The sequence below is a fragment of the Octopus sinensis genome, linkage group LG8 (assembly GCF_006345805.1).
Source record: "Octopus sinensis linkage group LG8, ASM634580v1, whole genome shotgun sequence".
NCBI classification, from domain to species: Eukaryota; Metazoa; Mollusca; class Cephalopoda; order Octopoda; family Octopodidae; genus Octopus; species Octopus sinensis.
Genome location: NC_043004.1, coordinates 75,563,427 through 75,589,105, shown reverse-complemented (window position 1 = coordinate 75,589,105; position 25,679 = coordinate 75,563,427). Strand labels below are relative to the sequence as shown.

At 39.3% G+C, this 25,679-nt stretch overlaps 1 protein-coding gene across 1 annotated transcript in view; it reads right to left on the bottom strand.

The window, feature by feature from the left end:
- Positions 1 to 6,998: 6,998 nt before the first annotated feature.
- The window catches only part of LOC118764393 (low-density lipoprotein receptor-related protein 2-like), a 33,005-nt gene continuing 14,324 nt past the window's right edge, over positions 6,999 to 25,679 (bottom strand). Inside the window, exons 7-18 of the mRNA XM_036505165.1 lie at positions 24,506 to 24,631; positions 22,494 to 22,634; positions 21,685 to 21,816; positions 20,707 to 20,983; positions 18,165 to 18,293; positions 15,012 to 15,235; positions 14,194 to 14,367; positions 13,464 to 13,589; positions 12,125 to 12,223; positions 10,396 to 10,460; positions 9,159 to 9,246; positions 6,999 to 7,053 (exon numbers count right to left, since the gene is read on the bottom strand). Coding sequence (XP_036361058.1) covers positions 10,414 to 10,460; positions 12,125 to 12,223; positions 13,464 to 13,589; positions 14,194 to 14,367; positions 15,012 to 15,235; positions 18,165 to 18,293; positions 20,707 to 20,983; positions 21,685 to 21,816; positions 22,494 to 22,634; positions 24,506 to 24,631 — 1,475 coding nt within the window. The 3' untranslated portion in view covers positions 6,999 to 7,053; positions 9,159 to 9,246; positions 10,396 to 10,413. The remainder of the gene's footprint in view (positions 7,054 to 9,158; positions 9,247 to 10,395; positions 10,461 to 12,124; positions 12,224 to 13,463; positions 13,590 to 14,193; positions 14,368 to 15,011; positions 15,236 to 18,164; positions 18,294 to 20,706; positions 20,984 to 21,684; positions 21,817 to 22,493; positions 22,635 to 24,505; positions 24,632 to 25,679) is intronic.

Below are 25,679 nucleotides of genomic sequence, written 5' to 3'. Positions count from 1 at the left end.
TTCAGCAGCAGCATTCCAGTTATATTGAAAAATTCATACCATTTCTAATAACATCTAACCATAGAAGTCATCCATAAATAATGTGCTTTTTTCAATTGCATGAACTAAAAGTTGGAGGGGGACGGGATAAACTACCTGAATCAACTTGCTATAAAAGCAGATAGTAATTTTACCTTGTACTTATTCTTAGTGCTGCTTTTGAAGAGTGCAGCTCGATTTTAACAGTTACTTTTTCAAAGTTATAATGGAAGTGACACAGGAGCATATTTGGCATATTTTGCTTTCCAATCTCAATAAAGACAACAACACAATGGAGAGTGCAAGGAATATTACTGCAGTGTAAGTCAGTGTCAGTGGTGGTTCCAGAAATTCTGAGCCAGAAGCTACAATCTAGAAGATGAGCCTTGTCCTGGAAGATCTGTAGAGCTTGATGAGGACGACCTGCAAACCCTGGTGGAACAAAAACCCAATTGTAACTGGCAGAGAAGCTTGGATTTGGTCGTTCAACCAGTCATTCAAAGTAAGTGCTAGAAGAAAAACAACCATCTTTGGTTTCACGACAAAAGGTGTTCTTCCATCAGGATAATGCTCGGCCACACACAGTGAGGATGACATTCCAAAGGCTGGAGCAGTTTGAATGGGAAACGATGCACCACCAACCATATTTGCCAGACATTGCCCCATTTGATTATCATTTATTTTAGTCTTCAAAATCATTTGGATGGTAAAAGTATGAATTCTTTAGATGGTTTCAGAATAGTACTGGAGGAGTATTTTTCATCATGGACAAGTGGATTTTGGAAGAAGAGCCTTGCAAGTCTACCAGAGAGATAAAAGAATATTGTATAAATTGAAGGAGAGTATATTTTAGATGAAAAAAAGAATTTTGTTTATCTTAATTTTTAAAAATAAAAGACGTATAAAAAAAACTGCATCATTTATGGGATGGGCCATAGGAGGAGTTTTTAAATGTGGAATGGCTGTGAGGGTCCACCTGTGTGAAATAAGAATGAATGGGGCCCAGAGGCAAAAAAATGGTTGAGAACTACTGGTTTATATAATCAGAGTTATCTCTGGTGGTTGTTGTTTAGTAGATTTTTTTTTTACACACCTTGAGGGAGTAATTGTTCACTAACTGCAAAGATAATTCTAGCTAATTGAAAACTTTTCAACAAGCCATGTTATGTGAGACTCTGTCATCTTGTTTACTGTGTAAGATTCAGAGCAGGAATGGCTGGGTTGACAGAAGAGTGTTTATAATGAGTTGAGATGGAAGGTCAATGATGCTTAGCACCTTTTTGTTACCATATTTCTGTTGAGGTGCTCTGTGTTTTTTTTCAATTAATATTAAATATAAGAAAGAATTTATTAAAATAACTTAGTCATCATTAAGCTAGTGTTAGGAACATAAATTGTGACTAAGGTTTGGTGGAAGATTTTAATTCAGAATTTTTGAAAACAAGACATTTGTACTACAGAGCCGAGGCGGTTTGGACAGGTTGGTATCAAAAGGGTTAATCTATCACCAGCAAGGAATTTTATGTCACATAAAATGTTCCAAAGTTGTCTTACTTTAAAGTAATCCTGGTTAAGCAGACCTACAGTCAAAAATCACTCTTACCATTACCATCTTGCTTAAAAAGAGAAATGTATAGACATAGGAATGGGTGTGTGACTGAGAGGTTTGCATGGCTCAGTGGCTAGAGCATCAGGATCACATTCAAGAGATAGTGAGTTTGATTCCTGGACCGGGCTGTGTGTTGTGTTCTTGAGCAAGGCACTTTATTTCACATTGCTCCAGTTCATTCATCTGTAGAAATGAGTTGCAACGTCACTCATGTGAAGTTGTATCATCCTTTGCCTTTCCCTTGGATAACATCAGTGGCATGGAAAGTGGAGGCTGGTATGCATGGGTGACTGCTGGTCTTCCATAAACAGCCTTGCCTGGACTTGTGCTTGGAGGAGAACTTTACATTGTGTGGTGGGTGCTTCCACCGAGGCACTGGCATGAGTGCTTTTTATGTGGATCTGGCACAGGCCAATTTTCTTCACTAGCAGTCACCTTAACACTTTTGCTGTGGAGTAGAGATTTTTTGAGTACATCAAGGCACCAGGCATCTTGGTCCTTTGTCATCTCATTTGAAAAGTTCAGCATCCTGAGGTTGTCCTTGTAACAGGATGAGAGATTCCCGCACTGGATGGGTGCTGCTCGCATCCTTTACACCAAATATTAATTGAAGAAAGGGTCAAGATTTTCCCTTAACTTCAGCAGTATAAATATTTATTCTTGGATTCGCAATATAAACATTTCCTTCCTCTGGGCGAATCGGCAGCTTGGGATCTTATCAGCAGTAGTCAATCGTGCCCGTTCAAGCATAGCGGGGATGCGCCATGAGGTAGCAGCTCGATAGAGCTGCTGGAGACCCGTTTGTATCGTTCAGCTGCTAGCATCAAAGACAGATACAAGAGAATTTCGTTGCTGCTAGTTTTCTGCACGTGTATGAGGGAACTTCCGGAAGATTCCAACCCTGCACACGCGTGCTGGAGATTTTCAAGATGGCATCACTACATCTTTTAGTACTTCATCCCATGTCTTCACCAGTTCCATCCAATTTGAGAGATCACCACTTCCTTGTGGAGCTGTCAGCATCCATCTGCATCACATGATCAAACCAGTGGAGTATTTATATATGTATATACACTCTCGGAGTGGTTGGCGTTAGGAAGGGCATCCAGCTGTAGAAACACTGCCAGATCTGACTGGCCTGGTGCAGCCTTTGGGCTCCCAGACCCCAGTTGAACCGTCCAACCCATGCTAGCATGGAAAGCGGACGTTAAATGATGATGATGATGATATATATACTGGCATTAGGAAGGGCATCCAGCTGTCTTTGCTTGGTTTATATATATGATGGGCTTCTTTTAGTTTCCATGTATTGAATCCACTCACAAGGCTTTGATCAGCCCATAGTGCTATAGTAGAAGGTGCCATGCTGTAAGACTGAACCAGGGCCCATGTTACTGGGAAGCATGCACAGAAGTATGTACACCCCTAAAAAAATTTCAGTAAAATTGCTATTACTCTGATAATATCCTGTAGGGTGTACATATTTTTGTATCGTTTGAAAATTAATATTTCGTTCATATCTTTGAATATGTTTATTGTGTTCCAGATTTGTATAATGTTTGCATGCATAATATTTATTCAGTATAAATTTCGCTTGATTTCCTTTGATATTATTAGAATAATGGAAATTTTTTAGGGGTGTACACACACTTCTATGAGATACTGTATATATATAGATATTTATTTATCATTGTTTAATGTCCACTTTCCATGTTGGCATGGGTTGGATGGTTTGACTGAGGACTGGTGAGCCAGAAGGCTGCACCAGGCTCCAATCTGATCTGGTAAAGTTTCTACAGCTGGATGCTCTTCCTAATGCCAACCACTCCAAGATTGTAGTGGGTGCTTTTGCATGCCACCGGCACGAGGGCCAGTCAGGTGGTTCTGGCAACGACCACACTCAAAAGGTGTTTTTTACGTGCTACCTGCATGGGAGCCAGTCCACAGTACTGGCAACAAACAAAAATATGTTTTCGTTTTCCCTTTTTATTTGCAATAGGATAATTTGGGAATTAGGTGGAGTGAATAATGTGATAGCAGAGTACTAAAAGCCCAAGTTCCACTGGGCCAAACATGCTGCAAAGTTTACAGATAACAAGTGCCGAATGGTATCCAAGAGATCAGAAAAGGCCACTTGGAAGGCCTCCATAATGATGGGAATATGATTTAATCAAACAATTTGAGTTAAGATGGAAGAGAATGGTGCATCCTAGACAACTGGAAGTGCATTGTGACCAGTGGTGTATAACTGCATCTGATGGCCGGGTCAATACCGTAATATAGATATATATATATATCTAAGAGAGAATCACTATGTAATATGTATTTTTTGTGCATATATGGGTACAGGACATCAAAAAAACATTGAACACAATAAGAAACGAAAACATAAAACAAAAACATAGAAACGAACTTTTTTTCAAACAACGAAAAAAACAGACTACAAGACATACAACACAAGGAATATTCCCCTTCTTCAGTTGTCCCTGTTTCGTCTACTCCGCATTTCGAAGGCAAGGACAAGACGCGACTTTGTTGAAACAGTCCTTCCCGCAAAGCAAATTAAATAAAATTTGGGATTTTTTGCGGAGGGTAAAAGTGGTAACAAGAACAGGACAGTAAAAACAGTAAAAGACAGAACAATGAGAGTAAAAACAAACTGAGGGCTGTTAAGCAAAGATGATGGAAGAATTATTCTGAATGCTTAAGGAGACAGCTTATGAATGAGACAGGATATATATGTATGTATGAGAGACTATTGTGCAATATGCTGTATCTTTTGTAAGGGCTCAAGCACTGCCCCAGGGAGGCACACTCTGTTGCTACATCACTGCTGGAAGGAGTGCTTTTGTGTATTGCATCTGCTGGACTGGGGCCAAACCCATGCTAAATATCAACACCAACCATCAACGAATCTTGTACAGGGAGGCCTCTCTTGTTGCAAATGTTGGTTGGGTTCTCCTCATGTCATACCATTGCACCCTGTTGTCTCACAATAGAAGGCACATAGTGGATAGTGTATGTCTAGATACACTGTGTCACTCATGTAAAAAAACAAAAAAACAAAACAAAGGTGTTGCTAATGGTCATTTAGTCATTGCCTGGATGTTTTAGATTGTAGATTTTCTTGACCAGTATTGACCCAGGGTTAAACAACAGTAATAGAGAGAGAGCTGTAGAACCAATGACCCAGCTGGAGCATGTGCTGCTGCTGGAGCAGCCATTGGATTTGAGCCCTCCACTCCCTATAAACATTTACAGAGCAGACCCAAAAGTGTTGCCCAGAACAGATCGTCGCTACCCCTCCCTCCACGACATTGTGGAACTGCAAATCAATAATAGCTTTAACAAAGGTTTACATTTTTTTTTATTTTCTTCCAAAACATTTGAGAAAAGAGAGTTGGGACACAACGAGACATAACAATTCCCATCAAATCTGCTTCCTTCCTTCCTTCTTCTTCTTCTTTTGCCACAATACTTTTCAGCTCAGGAATACCAATATTTCCTTTTTTTTTAGTTATTTTTTATTTCTATTAGGTGAGGAATATGGGGGGAGGCAGTGAGTGAGAGGGAGGGGCTGGAGGAGCCATATACTAAAGAGAAAAAGGTCCAAGGGTGCTGAGAAGTCACCTGTGCTCTCCCCACCAGAAAAACAAAATGACTCGTTTTTTTTCTCTGAGTTTTGCAAGAATCACAGCTTTTTGAATATTTTAAATGTTTTCAAAATTGTCCAATGGAAATTTAGTGTTCTTTGTGTTGCTGGAATGTAAAAGGGTTTCAGGGGAGTTTGTTCGTCCACATCAGGAGAGGTAGATGCATATGGCTCAATGTCTTTAGCTGGGCTTTATGACTCAGTGATCCCCTCTTGTTACTAAATCTGCCGTATCTCTCTCCGTATCCTCCGTCGGGTCAAGAGCTTTCGATGTCATTAGAGTCACATAAAGGTTCTCCTTTTTAGCTTTCTTATCTTTAGGACTTCGGGTGGTTTCTCATCTGTTTTTGATGGTTTCAGTTCTTTTGCTGGTGTATCCATTCTAAACATTGGGTTGCTGAAATTTGTTGGTGTCGTAGGATCTGGTAAGCTGTATTCATTTTCAATTGAGGCCTGCAATGTGAGAGAAAAGAACTTATATGTAAAAGATTTGTACATTATGGAAAGAAATATAATCAAACAGACTTTTAAATACTGCACTTCATGTGTGTAGATGGAAACTGCAAGGAAGCCTGTCACATATATGTATTATAATTAGTTTATTTGTCCTTGTTGATCTTGTTGACCAAGGACATTACATGGGAGAGAAAAACAGGACATGGTGTGTCTGGCTGTGGCTGACCAGTCCAATGCATGCTCAGAAGGTTCTGCTGAGCCTGAAGGCAAGGAGTTGGCACTGGACTTGAGCAGTTCACGTTTACTTCGTGTTCTGATTGTAAGGGGTAGTACCTCTGCTGGTGCCACTACACCAGGCAGGACTTGTGCTTGTGTCCCCGAGGGGTCAGAGTTGATCTCAAAGCTCTTCAGTGAGGCTTTGAGTCAATTCTTGAAGTGCTTTTTCTCTCTACCTTACATGTGCTTGTATTCCACCAGTTTGCTATAAAACAATCCCTTGAGAATCATGTGTCATGCATTCAAACAAGGTGGCCTGCCCACCGGACTTATGTACTCCTTGAAAGTGTGTAAATGCTTGGCAGATCAGCTTGAGAGAGGACCTCTGTGTCAGGTGATTTTCTACAGCTTTCTCGGGCAGTTCATGTACAAGCAGATCAACTTTTTGGCATGGTGTAAGTGACCAAGTTGACAATGTTAGCTGACACTTCATCAATTATGAGTGATTCAGTTGATCGGATCAATGGAACAGCCTGCTTATGAAATTAATGTGCAAGTGGCTGAGTACTCCACATACACACATACACTTCACATAGTTGTCAGGCAGATTCAGTGTGACAAGGCTAGCTCTTTGAAATACAGGTACAACTAATTTTTACCAGCAGAATGGACTGGAGTAATGTGAAGTAAAGTGTCTTGCTGAAGGACACAGCATGAGATGAACTCAGGACCTTATGATTGCAAGCTGAATACCCTAATCACTAAGCCATGCACCTTAACTGACAGTGTTGCCCCTGGATGGGACACCTGCCTGTTGCTGAGTGGCAGCAATGTGAAATGATATGTTTTGCTGGTTTAGGAAACAAAACCAGGTTTTGTGGCCAGGTGCAGCACGTTAGCAATTAGGCCACCACGGGCCTTCGTTATGAATACAGGAAACAAAGAAGCAGATTAAAGTTCAATACTCACAATCTCCATTTCTGCTGCATTTTCATAATTTGGGGAATCAATTTGGATGTTTCCATTGTCACGGTAAGCTACGACTCCTGAAGGATCATGGGGCTCATCTTGACCCCTAGAGAACAAACCCATGGAAAATATCCTACGCAGTTTGGAAATAAAATAATGTAAAATTGAATTCAATTAAATGAAGTAGTAAAATGTGATAAATGGAAAACAAACAAACAAACAAGAAACCAATTTTAATGAAGTGTGGTTCAGATTATTTTCCAACCAACAACATGGTTTGGGGTTCAGTCCCATTGCATGGCACCTTGGTCAAGTGTCTTCTGCTAAAGTTCCAGGCCAACGAAAGCCTTGTGAGAGGATTTGTTTGATGAAAACTTAAAGAAGGTTGTCACGTATACAAAACACACACACACACACACACAGAGCTGTTCATAAGCCCATAAAAAGCACACTGTAAATAACCTTTTGAGCAATAATATTTAAAGTAGTCGTTAGTTATGGCTGATTAGAAAGTTACCATAGGTTTCATGCCTCTTATGCTCTTAGCAATATCAGTAACACATCAGACCTACTGACCAGAGACACATAACTTCTTTCCCGATGGAGGTAAGAATACAGTATTGGTCCGCCAGGGTTGTGAAAAGCCCTGAAATAAAATTCTTTGAAGCAAAATCCCTTCTGTGCAAGATGGTGTTATCTCATTTGGACCAGTTCCAGTTAAGTCCAAAAGGTGTCAATTTATGTATGATTTCTGTTCACTCATAAGCAAGAGGGGAAATCCATGCCTCCAATATAAATTGCTTCTTATGATTGCACCAACTAAACAGTTTGAAGTGTTTAGTTTCAGGGGTTATTTTTCACAATCCTAGTTGTCATGGATATATGCCTCTGTGTGTGTGTATGTGTGTGTGTGTGTGTGTGTGTGTGTGCATGTGTGCTTGTGTCCTTTTCTTGACATTGTGTGATTGTAATAAGTGACTTATTCATTTCAAATATTCTGTGAATTCATGTCTGGTCATGTGGAAATATGTTGCTTAGAAACAGGTGAGGGTCTGTGACAGGAAGGGCATCCTACCATAAAATCTACTTCAATAGCATGCCATAAGACTCATGCGACCATAGAAAAGTGAATGATGATAACGATGACGATGATGAAGACAGCGGCAGCACTGGTGGTGGTGGTGGTGGTGGCATTGATGGTGACAATGACAATAATGAGAATGACGAGTCATTGCAATGAAATGTGTGCTTAATTTTTTGCTCCAGCTGGGAACAATTAGCGAATTTAAACATGAAGGGTACATGACACAAAGATCAGGGAAATCTTTGTTTTGTGAGGTCATAGCCCTGTCTGGGCACAATGTGATTAGAATGTGACAGTAAAGAAGTACAAGATGGACTTTTGAAACTGAGCCAACTGGCAAGAGACGTAAGCATAGACCAAGGGCCAGACCGAGAATGAAATGGTCGGATAATATCCACAGTCTCAGTTGGTCATGCTTGGGAATCATCATCATCATCATCATCATCATTATTATCATCGTTTAAAGTCCATTTTCCATGCTAGCATGGGTTGGACGGTTCGACTGGGGTCTGGTAAGCCATGGAGGCAGCACCAGGCTCCAGTCTGATTTGGCAGTGTTTCTACAGCTGGATGCCCTTCCTAACGCCAACCACTCCGTGAGTGTAGTGGGTGTTTTTTACATGCCACCGGCACAGGAGCCAGAGCAGGCTGGCAAACGGCCACGATCGGTTGGTGCTTTTACGTGTCACCAGTCAGAAATTGTAATAAGAGCTGTTTGTGTGGGAGGACCCTATGAAGGAGGTGTGGATGAGTGGTTAGAGGTGTTGGACATAAGATTGTGATTTTGATTCTTGGATTGGGTGATGTGTTGTGTTCTTGAACAAAACATTTCATTCCACATCGCTCCAGCACACACAGCAGGCAAAAATGAATAACCCTGCAATGGAGTGGTGTCCCATCTAGGTGGGGAATATATATACGCCATAGAGACCAGTACACTAGCCCTTATGAGGCGACATGACCCAAGAATGGAACTTTAACTTAACCTTATAAAAGAGATGTCTGAAGAGTCTACTTCCAAGACCATCCCAAGAACAGTGGGCAGAGATGATGGGTGGGTGGATTTGGGAGGGAAAAGATGGCTGTGTGAAAGAAAAATATAAATAAATGCCACACTCTCTGAGTTCTTGTTGAGTCTTTTTAAATATTCTTACCTGCGTTTTTTAATGAGGTAATAACCAGCTAGAGTCAAGCTTCCCATGATCAGCAGTAGAACAATAGGAACTGTAATTGCTGTGACCTCTGTTTAAAGAAAGAAAGTAAAATGAAAAAGATAAATATTTTGAATATTAGTTCCATCTTTGTATTTGGTTTGCATGATTTTTGATGTGATTTCATGTATTGAAACATATTATGATGTATTTTAAGAGGGTCATTATGCCAATAATAAACACACACACTGGCTCTGTTTCATTTCTTAACTATTTAACCAATTGACAAATAAAGTGCAATAAAACCAGTGTTTGTGTTTATTGATATAGTGACCTTCCCAAGATGCAATACAATAAACATTAATTTTGTTTGAATTATGTCAAAGGGAAAGGAGATATTGTAACATTTCCTAAAAGTATACACAATGTTAGATTGCTGGTATGAAATGAAACTGAAACTGTACTGACTTCAGCCAGTTTACTGGCTGGGAAGGTGACGACTGTATTTCATGGCATATGTGATTCCCCCTCCCCTTTTCTCTTTTTCCTTTTGAAAAATCAAGTTTCATAAAAAGTCACCCCTGGTCCTGTATGTGAAGTTGGGTCTCCCAGAAGCATTAAAGCTCTGACAATTTTTTTTCTCTGAAATTCGTTTTCCCAAATTATATATATAACTTATAAAATAAGGGCAAAATAAAAATTCTAATTAGAATTTTACTTTTGCCCTTATTTTATAAGTTATTTATAAATTTAACCTTTAAAGGTATTTTTTAATATGCTAGCCATTGATAAAAATTTTTTTCGAAAAAAATTTTATCCTACATTATATATATATATATATATATATATATATATATATATATATATATATATGGGGTGGGCTTCTTTCAACCAAATTCGCCCATAAGGCTTTGGTCGGCCCAGAACTACAGTAGAAAACTAGGTACTATGAAGTAGGACTGAACCTGATACCAAATGGTTGGGAACAAGTTTCTCAGTAGAAAGCAGTGTGTGTCTATAAATATGAGCACCTGTACGCACACACACCACACAAAATAAGCTTCCATATAGCTTCCATCTATTAAATTCCCTTTACAACTTGCGTGTGCTGTGCAGTGAGATTGAACTCAAAACCACATGGTTGTGAAGTGAATCACTCAGCCACAATGTCATGCGTTATGCTTGCATCATTTATTTTAATTAAGAAGCTTCGTTAAGAATTATAATAGCAAATACTTACTGGTAGACCTGAGGGCACTCAAGAGGCCCTGGAAGTCATAAGCGAACAATCCACACCATAATAGCCTTGAAAATAAAATATATTCATTAAGAAAAAGAAATATATATATATATATATATATAATTCATAAATAAGGGCAAACAAAAAAACTTCCTAATGCCAAATATGCCGGCATATTTGGCATTAGGAACTTTTTCGTTTGCCCTTATTTATGAATTATATAAATTTAGCCTTTAAAGGTATTTTTTAATATGGCCATTGATAAAAATTTTTTCGAAAAAGAAAAAAAAAATTATCCTACATTAGATATATATATCTACATGTATATATACATGTAGATGTAGGTACATACATATATGTATGTATGTATGCATATATTTTATTTATTAAATTATATATATATATATATCATCGTCGTCGTCTTCTAACATCCAGCTTCCATGCTGCTTTGGGTATGCACACACACACACACACACACATACACACACACACACACACACACACACACCATACAAAGTATGGGGGTTAGTTCACAGGTGATCTAAGCAAATATGTACCCACATGGATCTATGCAGGATTGTACTTATGGACTTATTTCTACAACATCGGAAAGTTAAACTGCGAACTTTTATGCTTCTTTTTTCTTCTCTCTCTTCATCTCCTTATTCCTTTACTCATGTCTTCTTTGTCATCATTTCATTAATCTATACCCTTCTCATTTTCCCTATTTGTCTCTGATGATGGAATATCCCAGAAATAGATTGAGGCCATGCTGGGGCACCACCTTGGAGAATTTTAGTTGAATGAATCAACTCCAAAATATAATCCTTTTTTTAAAGCCTGATACTTCTTCTAATGAACCCTTTGCTGAACTGCTAAGTTATGGGGATGTAAACAAACCAACATAAATCATCAAGCAGTGGTGGGGACAAACACGTGCACACACACACACACACACACACACACACACATAGAATGGGATTCCTTCAGTTTCTGTCTACCAAATCTACTGATAAGGCTTTGGTCAGCCCAAGGCAATAGGAGAAGACATTTGCCCAAGTTGCCATGCAGTGGGACTGAACCTGAAACCATGTGGTTAGGAAGCAAGCTTCTTAACCATACAGCCATACCTGTGCCTATGCAATCAAATATGGTGGGTCTTTCAGTGATTGTCCATCATCTCTGAATTCCATGTAATCGTATTCTTTATGCACTTGCTGTGGCACCACAGAGAGAGAGAGAGAGAGAGAGAGAGAGAGAGAGAGAGAGGGAGAGAGAGAGAGAGAGGTAGAGAGAGAGAGAGGTAGAGAGAGAGAGAGAGAGAGAGAGAGTATCAAGTTAGCCATATTCTGCTTTGGGAGCTGCGTCCTTGGATACTGGGGTTGCCGAGTGAAATATTCAGCATGTGTGTGTTTTGTGTGTGTGTGTGTGTTTGTTTATGTGATTGTGTGGTTATGTATAATTGATTGTGTACATGTGTATGACTGTATGTATGTGATGTGTAACTATGTGTGTGTGTGTAATTGTATGTATTTTTGTGTTGTATGTTTAAGTGATTGTGTGTGATTATGTATGTGTGTGTGTGTGTGTTTGTGTATTGTGTGACGTGTGTGAGTGTATGTATGTGATGTGTGTGTGTGTGTGTGTGTGTGTGTGTGTGTGTGTGTGTGTGTGTGTGTGTGTGTGTGCATGTGTGTACATGAAGTATTTTGTCAGCAATAATTCTTACCTTCCTTGCAGTGGCAGATGTAAGTTCCATTGCTTCCTCGAATACAAGAACCACCATGGTAACAAATACACATGGGCAATTTCCGGGGCACTTCAAATGCTAATGAGGGTTGTAAGAAAGGAAATACAGAAGATAAGCTAAATCTTGAGATGTCATGAGAAAGATCAACAGCTGAAGAACTTTTAATATCACATTTATTTATTTACTGCAGGACACCTACCCCTGCTCCTCCACAACTCTAATCTCTTTTCAGTCGGCAATAAACAAATAATGCCGAACTCAGCATTATATGCTTATTGCCGACTGAAACTCCGCTTGCGCACAGAAGTTTGGAAAATTATAACATGTAATGATGGGACACGTGTTATTTTGTCTCTGAATTATAAGTTAGTTATTGAGGCCGGTTACTGATGAGAATTCGCCTGACAGATAATCTTGTCTGCTAAATTACGTATTAAAGGGTGGCAGATAATCTTATTTGTAAAGAAATTTGAAACCATGGTATAACCGCAAATAAAAATAACAAGGTAAAAGTTTTTATTTTTCATTTCCTTCGAAAATTGCTATTAAATCGTGATTTTGGCTGTTTTGGCAGCTTCTTCTAGCATGTAAAAATTACATTTCTTTTGTTTTTAAAAGTTTTCTTTTGTGTTTAATGTACACTATCTTAAAATAAGTATATATATATATATATATATATATATATATATGTATATGTATAACTAATTAAATATCTTTTGTTGTTTGTCTTTTACTAGATTCAGTCATTAGACTGTGGCCATGCTGGGGCACCACCTTGAATGATTTTATTTCAATGAATTGAGCCTAGTACTTACATTTCAAAAAACCCGGCATTCATTCTATTAGCCTCTGTTATGGAGGATATATAAACAAACCAACACCAGTTGTCAAGTGGTGGTGAAGGACAAACACAGACACAAAGACATGAACACACGCACACACAAACACACGGAGGGCTTCTTCCAGATTCCATCTACCAAATGCAACGAGAAGGCTTTAGTTGGCCTGAGGGTAGAGTAGGAGATGCATTCCAGAGGTGCCACACAGTGGGACTGAACCCGGAACCGTGAAGTTGGGGAGTAAAATTGTTACTATACAGCTACTTCCGCACACCTATATAACTATCGATAATTTACCTGATTAATTTCAGGGCCCTATTAATACAAAGGTTTCCTATATGGTTCCAATTAATCCATATCACTAATTATGCATCATTTAATACTAATGATTATAAATATTAATTATTTTTTAATATTAATTTATTCAATATTAATTATAATTAAAAAAATTAGCTTAATCACAAAAATGCTATTCTTACCTGCATCACACATTGTAGTGGACCCTTCAATAAACTTGGAGCCATCAGGACATGCGCACCGATAACCCTTTGGAATCAGGAGGCAGAGGTGGCTGCATGTCTTTTCTGAAGCACATTCGCTTGTGACTACACAAAACAAACACAAAATAACAAACGTCTGTATGTAACTAGAAGCTGATTTATATATAAATAAATGTTGGTTGGTTGAGTGATTCCTTCTGACTTGCATTACATTGTATAGAAAGAAGAACAGGAAAGAGAGAGAGAGAGAGAGAGAGAGAGAGAGAGAGAGAGAGAGAGAGAGAGAAGAAGGGAGAGGGAGAGAGTCAGCATGAGGAGTTCAAGATGAGCATGCATGCTAGGCTTGGTGACAGGCAATGAATAAAAAAACCCACTATGCATACATAGACAGTGAAAGAGAGAAATTCAGGGAAGATGGAGGAAGAGAGAATGGAAGGGAGAGAACAGGGAAGGAGGGAGGGAGGGAGAGAGAGAGAGAGAGAGAGAGAGAGAGAGAGAGGCAGCATAAGGAGTTCAAGATGAGTGTACATGTTAGGCTTGGTGACAGGCAATGAATAAAAAAAATCCAATATACAGACATACACAATGAAACAGAGAAATTCAGAGAGATGGAGGAGAGAGAGAGAGGAAGAGAGAAGAGGAGGGAGAGAGGGAGGGAGGGAGGGAGGAGGGAGAGAGATGGAATAAGATAGAAAGAGAGATCACTTACCTTTTGGATACTTGTATGGTGGGAATGCAATTACACTGCTTGGAGAAAAGAGTTGGTCTCTCAGAGTAACATTTATACCTCGTCCAAATTTATCCATTTGCATCAGTTTGCCTTCATTTTGGGACACCCAGTATATTTCACTTTCATACAGGTCAATACTCACTGGGTTAATTGCTGAAATGACAACGGGTATATGTTTGATGCTCAAGAAAAATGGAATAATCTTTGATGTTTTGAACCTGTGCTCTTCTTCAGAAACAAACGAGGAAAGAAAACAAAGGAGGGTGGAAAAACAATGTATCATATATATATGCTGGTATGTTTATGTCTGCATAACTTATTCTATCGGCCTCTTTTGCTGAACCACTAAGTACTAGGCTTACAAAGAATTAGTCCTGGGGTTGATTTGCTCGACTAAAGGCAGTGCTCCAGCATGGCCACAGTCAAATGTCTGAAACAAATAAAGAATAAAGAGAATATGTACACACTGTATTTGATGCCATGCAAGATACACCTTTTTCCCCAAAAAATTTGTCTCAAAAAATATCCCCATTGAACCCAAGTTAGATCACGCATAAGTTTTAATGCACTAAAACCTTCTTTACCTGAATATGCACTGCTGAAATTAGGGTACCCATCAAATGTACCCATGCATTTTTTATACCTTCAAATAGTGTACATACATCATTGTATAGGAAACAAAATTGATTTACTCTATGAAAAAAGATTTATTTGTGGCTGTGTGGTAAGAAGCTTGCTTCCCAACCACTGCCCCTATCCCTTGCCCCTTCATAAGCAAAAATAAATAAATCTGATACCATTTCCAATAACAACCACTTGGTCGGTGCCATCCGGTTTCATTGACAGGATTCTGTTGAATTTGGAATCAGACCAGAACACACGATTGTTCATGAAGTAATCGATGGCAATTCCACTTGGTCGTGCCAGTTCTTTGTTCACTAGAACCTGTCTTCTCTCACCAGTCATCCAAGACCTTTCTATCTTTGGGTTGTAACTGTTTATATCTGTCCAGTACATCCAGCTGAAAAAGTGCATGGGAAACAAGCATAAAAGTTATGATGATGACGGGAGAGAGAGAAGGAAGAGGAAGAAGCATACACACATGCATGAAAATAAAGAATACTGGTGGAGCATTCGAAGGAAAACAGCAACCTGGCATAACCCTAATGGGTCACATACAATTATAATCCATGGGAAGCAAAAATGATGCCATGATGAAGAGATCAACTGATCAGTGCATATGAATATTTCATCAAATATTGGGGGAGTTAGGAGCATTGATGGAGAACTAATGGAAAATATGCAACTACTAAATTCAGGTGAGGAACTTTTGTTTTTACCTATTGTCCTCCTTGCTTTGGGTTACATAACAACAGAAAATCCCTAGAAATGCTGGGGTTTCCCAAGAAAGTACAAAGCAAGTTGATTCACACCCCTTAAATACACCCGGTTAGTGGCACAGTGGAATTTGCAGATGATTTGTTTATAGGGATCAAACATATATAAGCTGTACTTTAACTCCCTCCCTCTATCGAATCGACATTGCTTGTACAAGTGCGCAAGTGTGCTTGTACAGGTGTGTAAGTGTGCCTGGACAGGTGTACAATGTCAGACAATGAAGTGATTGCAGAGCAACGTAAAATAGTGAAATGACGTCTTTTGGTCAAGAACACAATAGGAACTGAACCCATGATGGTGTGACTGTGAGTGCAATACCTTAATTACTAGGCCACCAGGCCATGAACCCTCTTTCTCTCTCTCTTTCTGTATATATATACATATATATCATATATTATATATATATATATATATATATATATATATATATATATATATATATACCATCATCATCATCATCCTCATCATCATCATCATTATCATTTAATGTCTGCCTTCCATACTGGCATGGGTGGGATGGTTTGACAGGAGCCAACCAAGTAGAAGCCTGCACCAGACTTCTGTGTCTGTTTTGGCAGAACTTTTACAGCTGGATGCCCTTCCTAACCCCGACCACCCTGTAGAGTGGACTGGGTGCTTTTTACGTGGCACAAGCACAGGTGAGGTCAGTTTTGGCAAGGTTTTTACAGCTGGAATCCCTTCCAAATGCCAACCACTTTACAGTGTGGATGGGATGCTTTTTTAAGTGGTACCTGCATTGACAGCGCCACCTAGTAACTTGCAATATAACAGATTTCTTTCAGTCTCAGTCTAATCAAATCCACTCACAAGGCTGTGGTTGGCCTAGGGCTATTGTAGAAGACATTTGCCCAAGGTGCTATGCAATGGGACTGAACTCCAAACCATGTTGTATGGGGGTGCAAATTGCTTAACCACATAGCCACGTCTGTATATGTTTATGCAAAAGCTTTAAAAGTTAAAACCCTTAAACTCATCAGTTAGAGCTTATCCCAGTTTCTGAAATGTTTATCACTGAGAGTACTGACCCCTGCTCAGCAGTCTGTCAGTATGTCAGTCTGTCAGTCTGTCAGTCTGTCAGTCTGCCTGATGGTTAAACATCTACTGAAAAAAAAAACACATGTATCTTACATTGTACTTGCAACAAAGCGTGTGCAGACGAATAAAAACGCATCAAATTTTCTAGTGACAACAGTTTGAGTTTTACGAGTGCCATTTTCTAAATGTTTGAAGTGCCATCCCCTAAATGTTTGAGTGTCACAAGTGCCATTCCATAAATGTTTGAACATTCTCTAAATGTTGAAAATGGCAACAAAGACAAGTTTCATGGCAAGACACTATAAATGCTACATGGCCAAAATGTTGTCACTTGTCGTCACGTCTGTGAGACACAACATCCAAAGATCATATTTCATCACCTCGTTCCACATCTTCCTGGGTCTACTGCTTCTTCTGGTTCCCTGCACAGTTAGTGATTGGCACTTCTTTATGCAGCTGCCCTCATTCATAAGCATCACATGTCCATACCAGTGCACTCTCCTCTGTTGCACACTACATTTGGTGCCTCCTATATATCTGGTGCCTCTTATACATCTGGTACCTCTTGTACATCTGGTGCCACTTGTACATCTGGTGCCTCTTGTACATCTGGTGCCTCTTATACATCTGGTGCCTCTTGTACATCTGGTGCCTCTTGTACATCTAGTGCCACTTGTACATCTAGTGCCACTTGTACATCTGGTGCCTCTTGTACATCTGGTGCCTCTTGTACATCTGGTGCCTCTTATACATCTGGTGCCTCTTCTACCCAGTTTTTCTCCTGAGAAACACTCTGTCGTACATGCACACTGACATTGCACATCCAGTGAAACACACCAGCTTCATTTCTTTCAAGCTTTGCCGGCCCATGCAGTCACAGCCCATGTTTCACAGACATGTAGCATGGCTGTTCGCACATAAGTACCATAAAATCTGCCTTTCACTCTGCAGGAGAGGCCCTTCGTTACCAACAAAGGTAGAAGCTCCCTGGACTTTGCCCAGCCGAGTCTTGTTCTGGCAGCTTCATTCTCAGAGCATCCCCTTCACCTGATGACTGTCCAATCACAATCGTCTTTATGTGCAACAATAAATGTTTCAGTCAAATGTTCATGGATTTTGCTTCCAATTATTCACACAACCAATAAAATACATGTTTGTTCACTAACTCAACAATTACAACCCAACCACCAATGGTAACATAAGGGTCACAACCAACCCCACCATCTGTAAAAGCAAAATAAAATATGTTTGCTATAACTGATCAACATGATCCGTATGTCACTAAGCCAATGACAAAACATTCTGATGAAATATGTGAAATCATTGATATATGAAAAAAAAGAAAGAGAAAATCTTTATGTTTGCAAATATTCCAGTCAAAATTAGTGTTGTCTTTGAGGTTGGTGTTTCGTTATGGCTTCAAAACAAGGCAGGTGAAAATACCTCAAGAATATAATGAGTGATCAATAATGTGTCTCTTGAATGAAAATGCCTACCCTGTCTGTGAGTTAACAGCAATAGCATAAGGTCTACGAAGTTCTGTTTTGATTAAAGTGTATCTGTATCTTCCATCTTTAGCCGCCACAGATATTGTTTTCTTTTTGGAGTCGGTCCAGTAAACATTCCTGTTATAAAAAGAGGAAAATATGAAATTAACATTATTGCTGCTGAAGTTATTGAGAATTTATCAGGAATGATAAAAGTCAAAGAAAAGAATAAATGGCACCTGCTTATCAAATTAAAATAAGATACGACCATTTAGTTAAGAAGATTGTTTTTGTGTGTATTCCTGGCTTCTATTCCTCAATCATGGCATCAGATGGACTGCTGCTTTGAGAATGGAATTTTGTTCATAGACAGGAGCTGGCAAGCTGCAACTGGCCCCAATTGTCAGTTTTGGCAAGGATTCTATGGCTGGATGCCCTTCCTGATGCCAACCACTTTATAGTGTACAGGATGGTTTTAACAATGTATCAGCATATATATATATATATATATATATATACATATATATATATATAAATATAAGGAATGGCCATAATAGGACATTTGACTCACTAGAAAGAGCAGCCAAACTCAAACCGCTAATAGTTGTAATTCTGAAATTGAAAGAATTACAACTATTAGCGGTTTGAGTTTGGCTGCTCTTTCTAGTGAGTCGAATGTCCTATTATGGCCATTCCTTATATTTTTGAATGTATATTATATAGTCTTTGACTATCTTTTCTTTCTCACTGGACCGCTGGTAGCGGAGAATTTTTTCTAGAATTTTTTGCTACCCTTATATTTATTAATATATATATATACACATATATACTTATATATGTAGTAGTAGGAGTGCAAGGCAATAATTAGAAATAAACAAACTTTAGGTTTGTTCCAATACGTTTGTGACATATTTTAACCTCTAAAGGCAAATTTGCTGCATTTTAACCAAGGAGTTCACCAGGGAAGACACTGAGCAGATAATACATTCTTACTCCTTTTACCATCACCATCATCATCATCATTATCATTTAACACCCATTGTCCATGTTGGCATGGGTTGGGTGCTTTGACTGGGCTGGCACTCTGGAAAGCTGCACCAGGCTCCAGTCTGATTTGGCATGGTTTTCTATGACTGGATGTCCTTCCTAATGCCAACCCCACCAAGATTCTAATGGATGCTTTTATGGACCACTGGCACAGGTGCGATTTGCATGACACTGGTATCTACCATGACAGTGATTTTGCTCCGCTTGATGGGTTTTCTCAAACATGACATAATGTCAAAGGTCTTGGTCATTGCTTCCATGAGGCCCAACACTCAAAAGGAGCTTGACCACTTTGCCCCCATGAGGCCCACCACTTGAAAAGAATTCATCCACCTCACCTCCATGAGGCCCACTCAAAAGGAACTCAGCCACTATACATCCATGAGGCCCAACACTTGAAAGGCACTCAGCCACTTTGCCTCTATGACGCCCAACATTCAAAAGTTGATTTTTTTATGTGCCACCAGCATGGCTGCACTTAGCTTGACAGATCCTCTTAAGCAGAGCACATCACCAATGGTCTCGGTCACTAGTCATTGATTTTGTGAGGTTCAAAGTTCAAAGGTCATGCTTCACCATCTTGTCCTATGTCTTCCTGGGTCTACCTCTACCACAGGTTCCCTCTACAGTTAGAGAACAACGCTTCTTTACACAGCTGTCCTCGTCCATATGTATCACATGACCATACCAGCACAGTCTTGCGCACCACATCTGATTCCTCTAATGCCTAAGAATTCTTCTCCGTGGTAAACTGCAGTGAAATTGCCTTTAGAAGTGAAAATGTGTCAGTTAAAATATATTTTTGAACGAATCTAATTTCTGCTTAGTGCTGCTACTATTGTATCTGCTCTGGCCTGGTGCTTAGCTGGTCTAAGATAAAGCTATGGCTTTCTAATCTGCCCAGGGTTATCTCTCTTTGGTATCTCCTTCTGAGGAAGGTTAAGGTGCCAGAAACACATCTAGGAATTTGTTAGGAGGAGACACCGAGCAGATGTGTTTTCACACCATTTACCATAAGGAAGAATTTTTTCTCCATGGTAAACTGCACTGAATTTGCCTTTAGAAGTTAAAATATGTCACAAACATATTTGAACAAATCGTAAGTTCATACATACACACACACACACACACACACACACACACACACACACACACATACATAGACACATATATGTACACACACAAACCCGTATGCACCTACACACATACACACATTTATATATATATATATATATATAAATATAAATATATAGTTTTTCAGTTTCCACTTAGCAAATCTACTTACTAACCTCAAGGCTTTGGTCAGCCTGGGCCTAAAGTAGAAGACACTTGCTCAAGGTGCCACACACACATGCACACACACACACACATACGCACATGCACACACACACACACACACACACATACACAGAGTTATTTTGTAAACACAAAAACAAATTTTGCAGAAATAATGAAATAATGAATAAGAAAAGAATACTTTGCTGTTGGCTATAATGTTATTTACCCTGATGTCCAGTCAATGGAAATGCCATTTGGTTCGTCTAGATTACTGATCTTCAGGTCTTGTGGGATTCCAACATTATCAGATTTTTGAGAAATATAAGAACGCATCACTGTTTTGCTGATCATATCTGTCCAGTAAAGGGTTGACCGTTCAATGTCGACCGCTAAACCCTGCGATTTTTGTATGGAGAGTAAGGTGCTCATGTATTCTTTGATTATGGGATCAAATCTTCGGATGCCGCTACCCACAGACATGAAGATGCTTATTTTGCCTTCCTCTGTAAAAAAACAACATAAACACCATCAACATCATCGTTTTAACCCTTTAGCATTTAACTGGCCGTATCTGGCCCAAATATTTAAATTGGCCAAATCCAGCCCCTCACACCTACCCTACAATGTCATTCTGAAAATAAACAATTATATCCTCAGAATCTCAAAGCTATGAGATAAAGCAGGATTAATTCGAAACAATGTGACTAAATAAGTATTATATTTGACAGATTAATCTGAATGCTAAAGGGTTAATGCCCACTTTTCCTTGCTGGCATGGGTTGGACAGGAATTTGTTGAGGTGAATTTTCTGTGGCTGGATGTCCTTCCTGTTGCCAACCCTCATCTGTTTCTGAGTAAAATAATATTTCCTCATGACCAGACATGTACTTCAGAAAACTGGATACAAAGGTCCCCGTGTGGATGGGATAGACAGGATAAAGATCCTTGCTGAGCCAGATACACTCATGAGGGTCGGTTTCCCAGTTCCCATGGTGTGTATACTTCTCCCCTGGATGGGACACTGGTCTGTTGCAAGATAACTCACTTTTGCCAGCTGAGTTGACTGGAGCAACACAAAATGAAGTGTCTTGCTCAAGAACACAATGCGTTGCCCAGTCCAGGAATCGAAACCACATTCTTAGGATCATGAAGCCACAATCTCATAATCATATAATCACACACACAGGTATGTTAATTTACTTACTTGTGTATTTACATTTGGGAGTGGGTAATAAAGGATCTTGGAACCCTTCGTGGCACAGGCATTTGTAGGAACCCTTTATGTTGTTGCAGAGCTGAGGACATTTGTTATTTGAAAGTTCACACTCGTTAACATCTGAAAAAGAGAATTTCCAATTTAAATCAATGCCTTACGGTTGCCTTACTTCCATCTTGATTCTGTTTTATGTCTGCAGAAAGTGGCAGAAAGTTAAAGACCTTGACAATCATCCTCCTCTGCATCATCATCACCATCACCATCATCCATTATCATCAGCACCACCACCATCACCATCATCCATCATCATCACCATCATCCATTATCATCAATACCACCACCACCATCATCATCATCATCATCATCATCTGTCACCATCACCATCACCATCTTCCTCCTCCGCATCATCATCAGCATCAGCATCACCATCACCATCCCCCCACCATCTTCCTCCTCCTCTTCCTCCTCCGCATCATCATCACCATCACCATTATCAACCTCATCCTCATCCTCATCGTGGTCGTTGTTGTCATTGTCATCATCATCATTTCCCTCATCGTTGTCATCATCATCAACACCATCAAGACGGGATAAAATGCGTTTGTGGTATCTCTGTTGGCCCTTCAACTCCAACAGAAGATCCCTCTCTTAATTGACAGTATAACTACAACATCCACAAGAATTTAGCAAAGCAGACAATTTCTTTCTACAAATGGTTCAAAACTGTTCAAAGAACAAAATGCAAAATACAAAGACAGGTGAGGGAACCCCAAAGACAGGTGTATTATTCTACCTACCCACGCATTCTTTTGTCTTTCCATCTTTCATTTTGAAACCGCTTCGACAGGAACATATCATACCACCTCCTTCGAGATCCGTGCAATTGTGGGGACACCCTCCATTATCAATGCTGCAGTTGACGGCACCAGCATTTTTAACTGTAGAACATAAAGAAATATACAAGTTATAGATAAGCTTTCCAAGATCCCACCTGGAGTTTTTATATAATTATTATTTAATATAGTAAAGATTACTATAATCTTTACTATATTAAATATAACATGGCAGTCCTGGTTTAGGACTAATGTTGCTGTAATTTAGCCCCAGGAGACATCGTCTCCAGCTGGCTCTACGACACGATCTGTGTCCAGGACTGCCATGTTACGTTGGCGTACCCCAGTAATAAAATCACATAGACACACACATGTGCACACACAACACCCTAACAAATATTAATCACACACACAAACACACATACAAGACCAGGACAATTATAACAGCACAAACATACTCAGACAGAGACAAACACACACACTCACTTACACACACATAACATCCCCACCAACACAAACATACACAAACATACACATGCACCGACAGATGCACACATACACACACGCGATCAAACACATACACACACATGCGCACACACAACACCCTAACAAATATTAATCACACACATACACACATACAAACGTACACACATATACACACACACCATCCTACCAAATATAAAACACACACAGACACATTTACACACACCACAAACTCTGGGACCAATCAAAAACGGCTCCCACACACAAACACAAACACATGTATATACACACGCACATGGAGACGTACACACACACACACACACACCATTCTGACCTTTAAGACCAGTCCCCAAAACCACTGAACCATGACAGACTAGCCCAGAAACAAAAAATTCTTTTAATTGCACACTGCTCTTCCTTCCACCCACCCCAACCAATCCTCCACACTGTCCCTTAATATAGTAAACAATCCTTAGCTACACACAAAATAAAAAATGCTAGAAAACAGGTTGGTTCATCTCATATTCTTTGTAAACTCTTAAATATATCTGTTTATGTGTGTATATATATATACTATACCAAACAAACATGATTTTTATTGAACTTCTAATACTTTTTGTTGAATATTTTCTTAAATACTTTCTTGCAAACTGCTTTTAGCATTTTCTTATTATTACCAAAGAGTGTATATATGTATTTTAATACTTTTGTGACTACCAGTACTTAACACAAAAAAGCTGATATAAAGCTTTACATTTTACTTTTGACAATCTTTTTCTAAAAAACTGAAACTGGTAAAGTGAATAAACATCTTTAAAATTGCATTTTCAAACTTTTTTTCATATATATTTCCACTCGTGTGGTACCTTACAACTTCACTTTGTTACATATATATATATATATATATATATATATATATATATATATATATATATATATATGCATATATAATATATATATGATCATCATCACCATCATTGTCATCATAGTCATGATTGCAATCATCATCGTCATCGTTGTCATCATTATTTAATGTATACCTTCTGTGCTGAGATGGGTTTGACAGTTAGATGGCAGCTGGCAAGCTAGAGGACTGCATCATGTTCTGCTGTCTGCTCTTGGCTTGCTTTCTACAATTGGATGCTCTTTCTAATGCCAACCAATCTACAGAGTGTACTGGGTGCTGATCATGTGTTACCAGTAGCAGTGAGGTCATCAAGTGATTTTCAAGATAAGACACCTCATCTGGGTGGGGACGTGGCTTTGTGCCAAATGTGGGGTTAGGATATGACTAGAGGAACAGAGAGGGGGGATGTTTTGCTGTGAGGGAGATACACAGCTACCTCAGTTAGAGAGAGAGAGAGAGAGGGAGAGAGGGAGAGAGAGAGAGAGAGAGAGAGAGAGAAATCGCTATTGGCAACAGTAGTTTTAAATTTTTAAAAACTATTGATTCTTGTTGAGGGTTGCTTGGTGAAAAATAAAATGATACTTACTGCATCCTATTTCGTCAGATTTATCTGCACAGTCAGCTATTTCGTTGCACACTTTGAATGAATCGATGCACTCTTTAGTTGTACACTTGAACTGATCTTGTTCACATATTTCTTCCTTTGGTTCGCCTAAGGAAAGCAGATTAATAATGGTTTAATGAAAAATCACTGCAGTTTTGCTATTTACTGGAAGTCTTGGTGGCTCAATTAACAAATGGCTTTTAACATGGAGCACAGTGAAGTTTGGAAGTGGAGATGCTGCGTTATTCAGTTGCCCACACATACTCCACCTCCTCCTCCTTCTCACCACCACCACCACCACCACCACCACCACCACCACTATCATCATCATCATCATCATCTAACATACATGTTCCCTGCTCAAAGGAAGCAAACAATTTGACAGAGTCATGTGCCTGTACCAATGCCTTCTTTTTGGCATTCTTTCCTTCCTGCCGCCAACCATTCCACAGAGTGAACTGGGTGCCTGTTTCCCTGTGACAGCAGCACCAATGATGCTGTCTTATAAATGGACAAGGCTGCCAAGGGCTTAAAGTAGTTTGTATAATGAAAGGAGAAGAGGAGAGAGTGTGAACAATGATATGGGGCAGGGGAATGAGGGAATGGTAAGAGGGGAAGCTGGGAAAGTTTGACAGGATGGGAGGACAAGAATTAATGATAGTATTGAGAGAAAGAGAAAGGGCATAGAATTGGAAGGGTGACAGAATGGGTGGGTGGGCCTAGGGTATCCAACATTTACAGAGCAAGTACAGGTGTATCAAATACCATAGAACATAAGTTCTTGATGCAATATAGGGATAAGCATGTCTGGGCAGAAGAAGGTTTGCTTCCCAACCACATGGTCCCAGATTCAGTCCCAGTGCATGACATCTTGGGTAAGTGCTTCTACTATAGCCTTGGGCCAACCAAAGCCTTGTGAGTGGATTTGGTAGATGGAAACTAAAAGCAGCCCATCATACATATTTTGTGTTTATATATATATATATATATATATATATGTGTGTGTGTGTGTGTGTTTGTGTCTGTGTTTGTCCTATCCTCCCACTGCTTGACAACCGGTGTTGGTGTGTTTATGTCCCATAACTTAGCAGTTTGGCAAAAACAGACTGCTGGAATATGTAGCAGGCTTTAAAAAATGTACTGGGGTCAATTTATT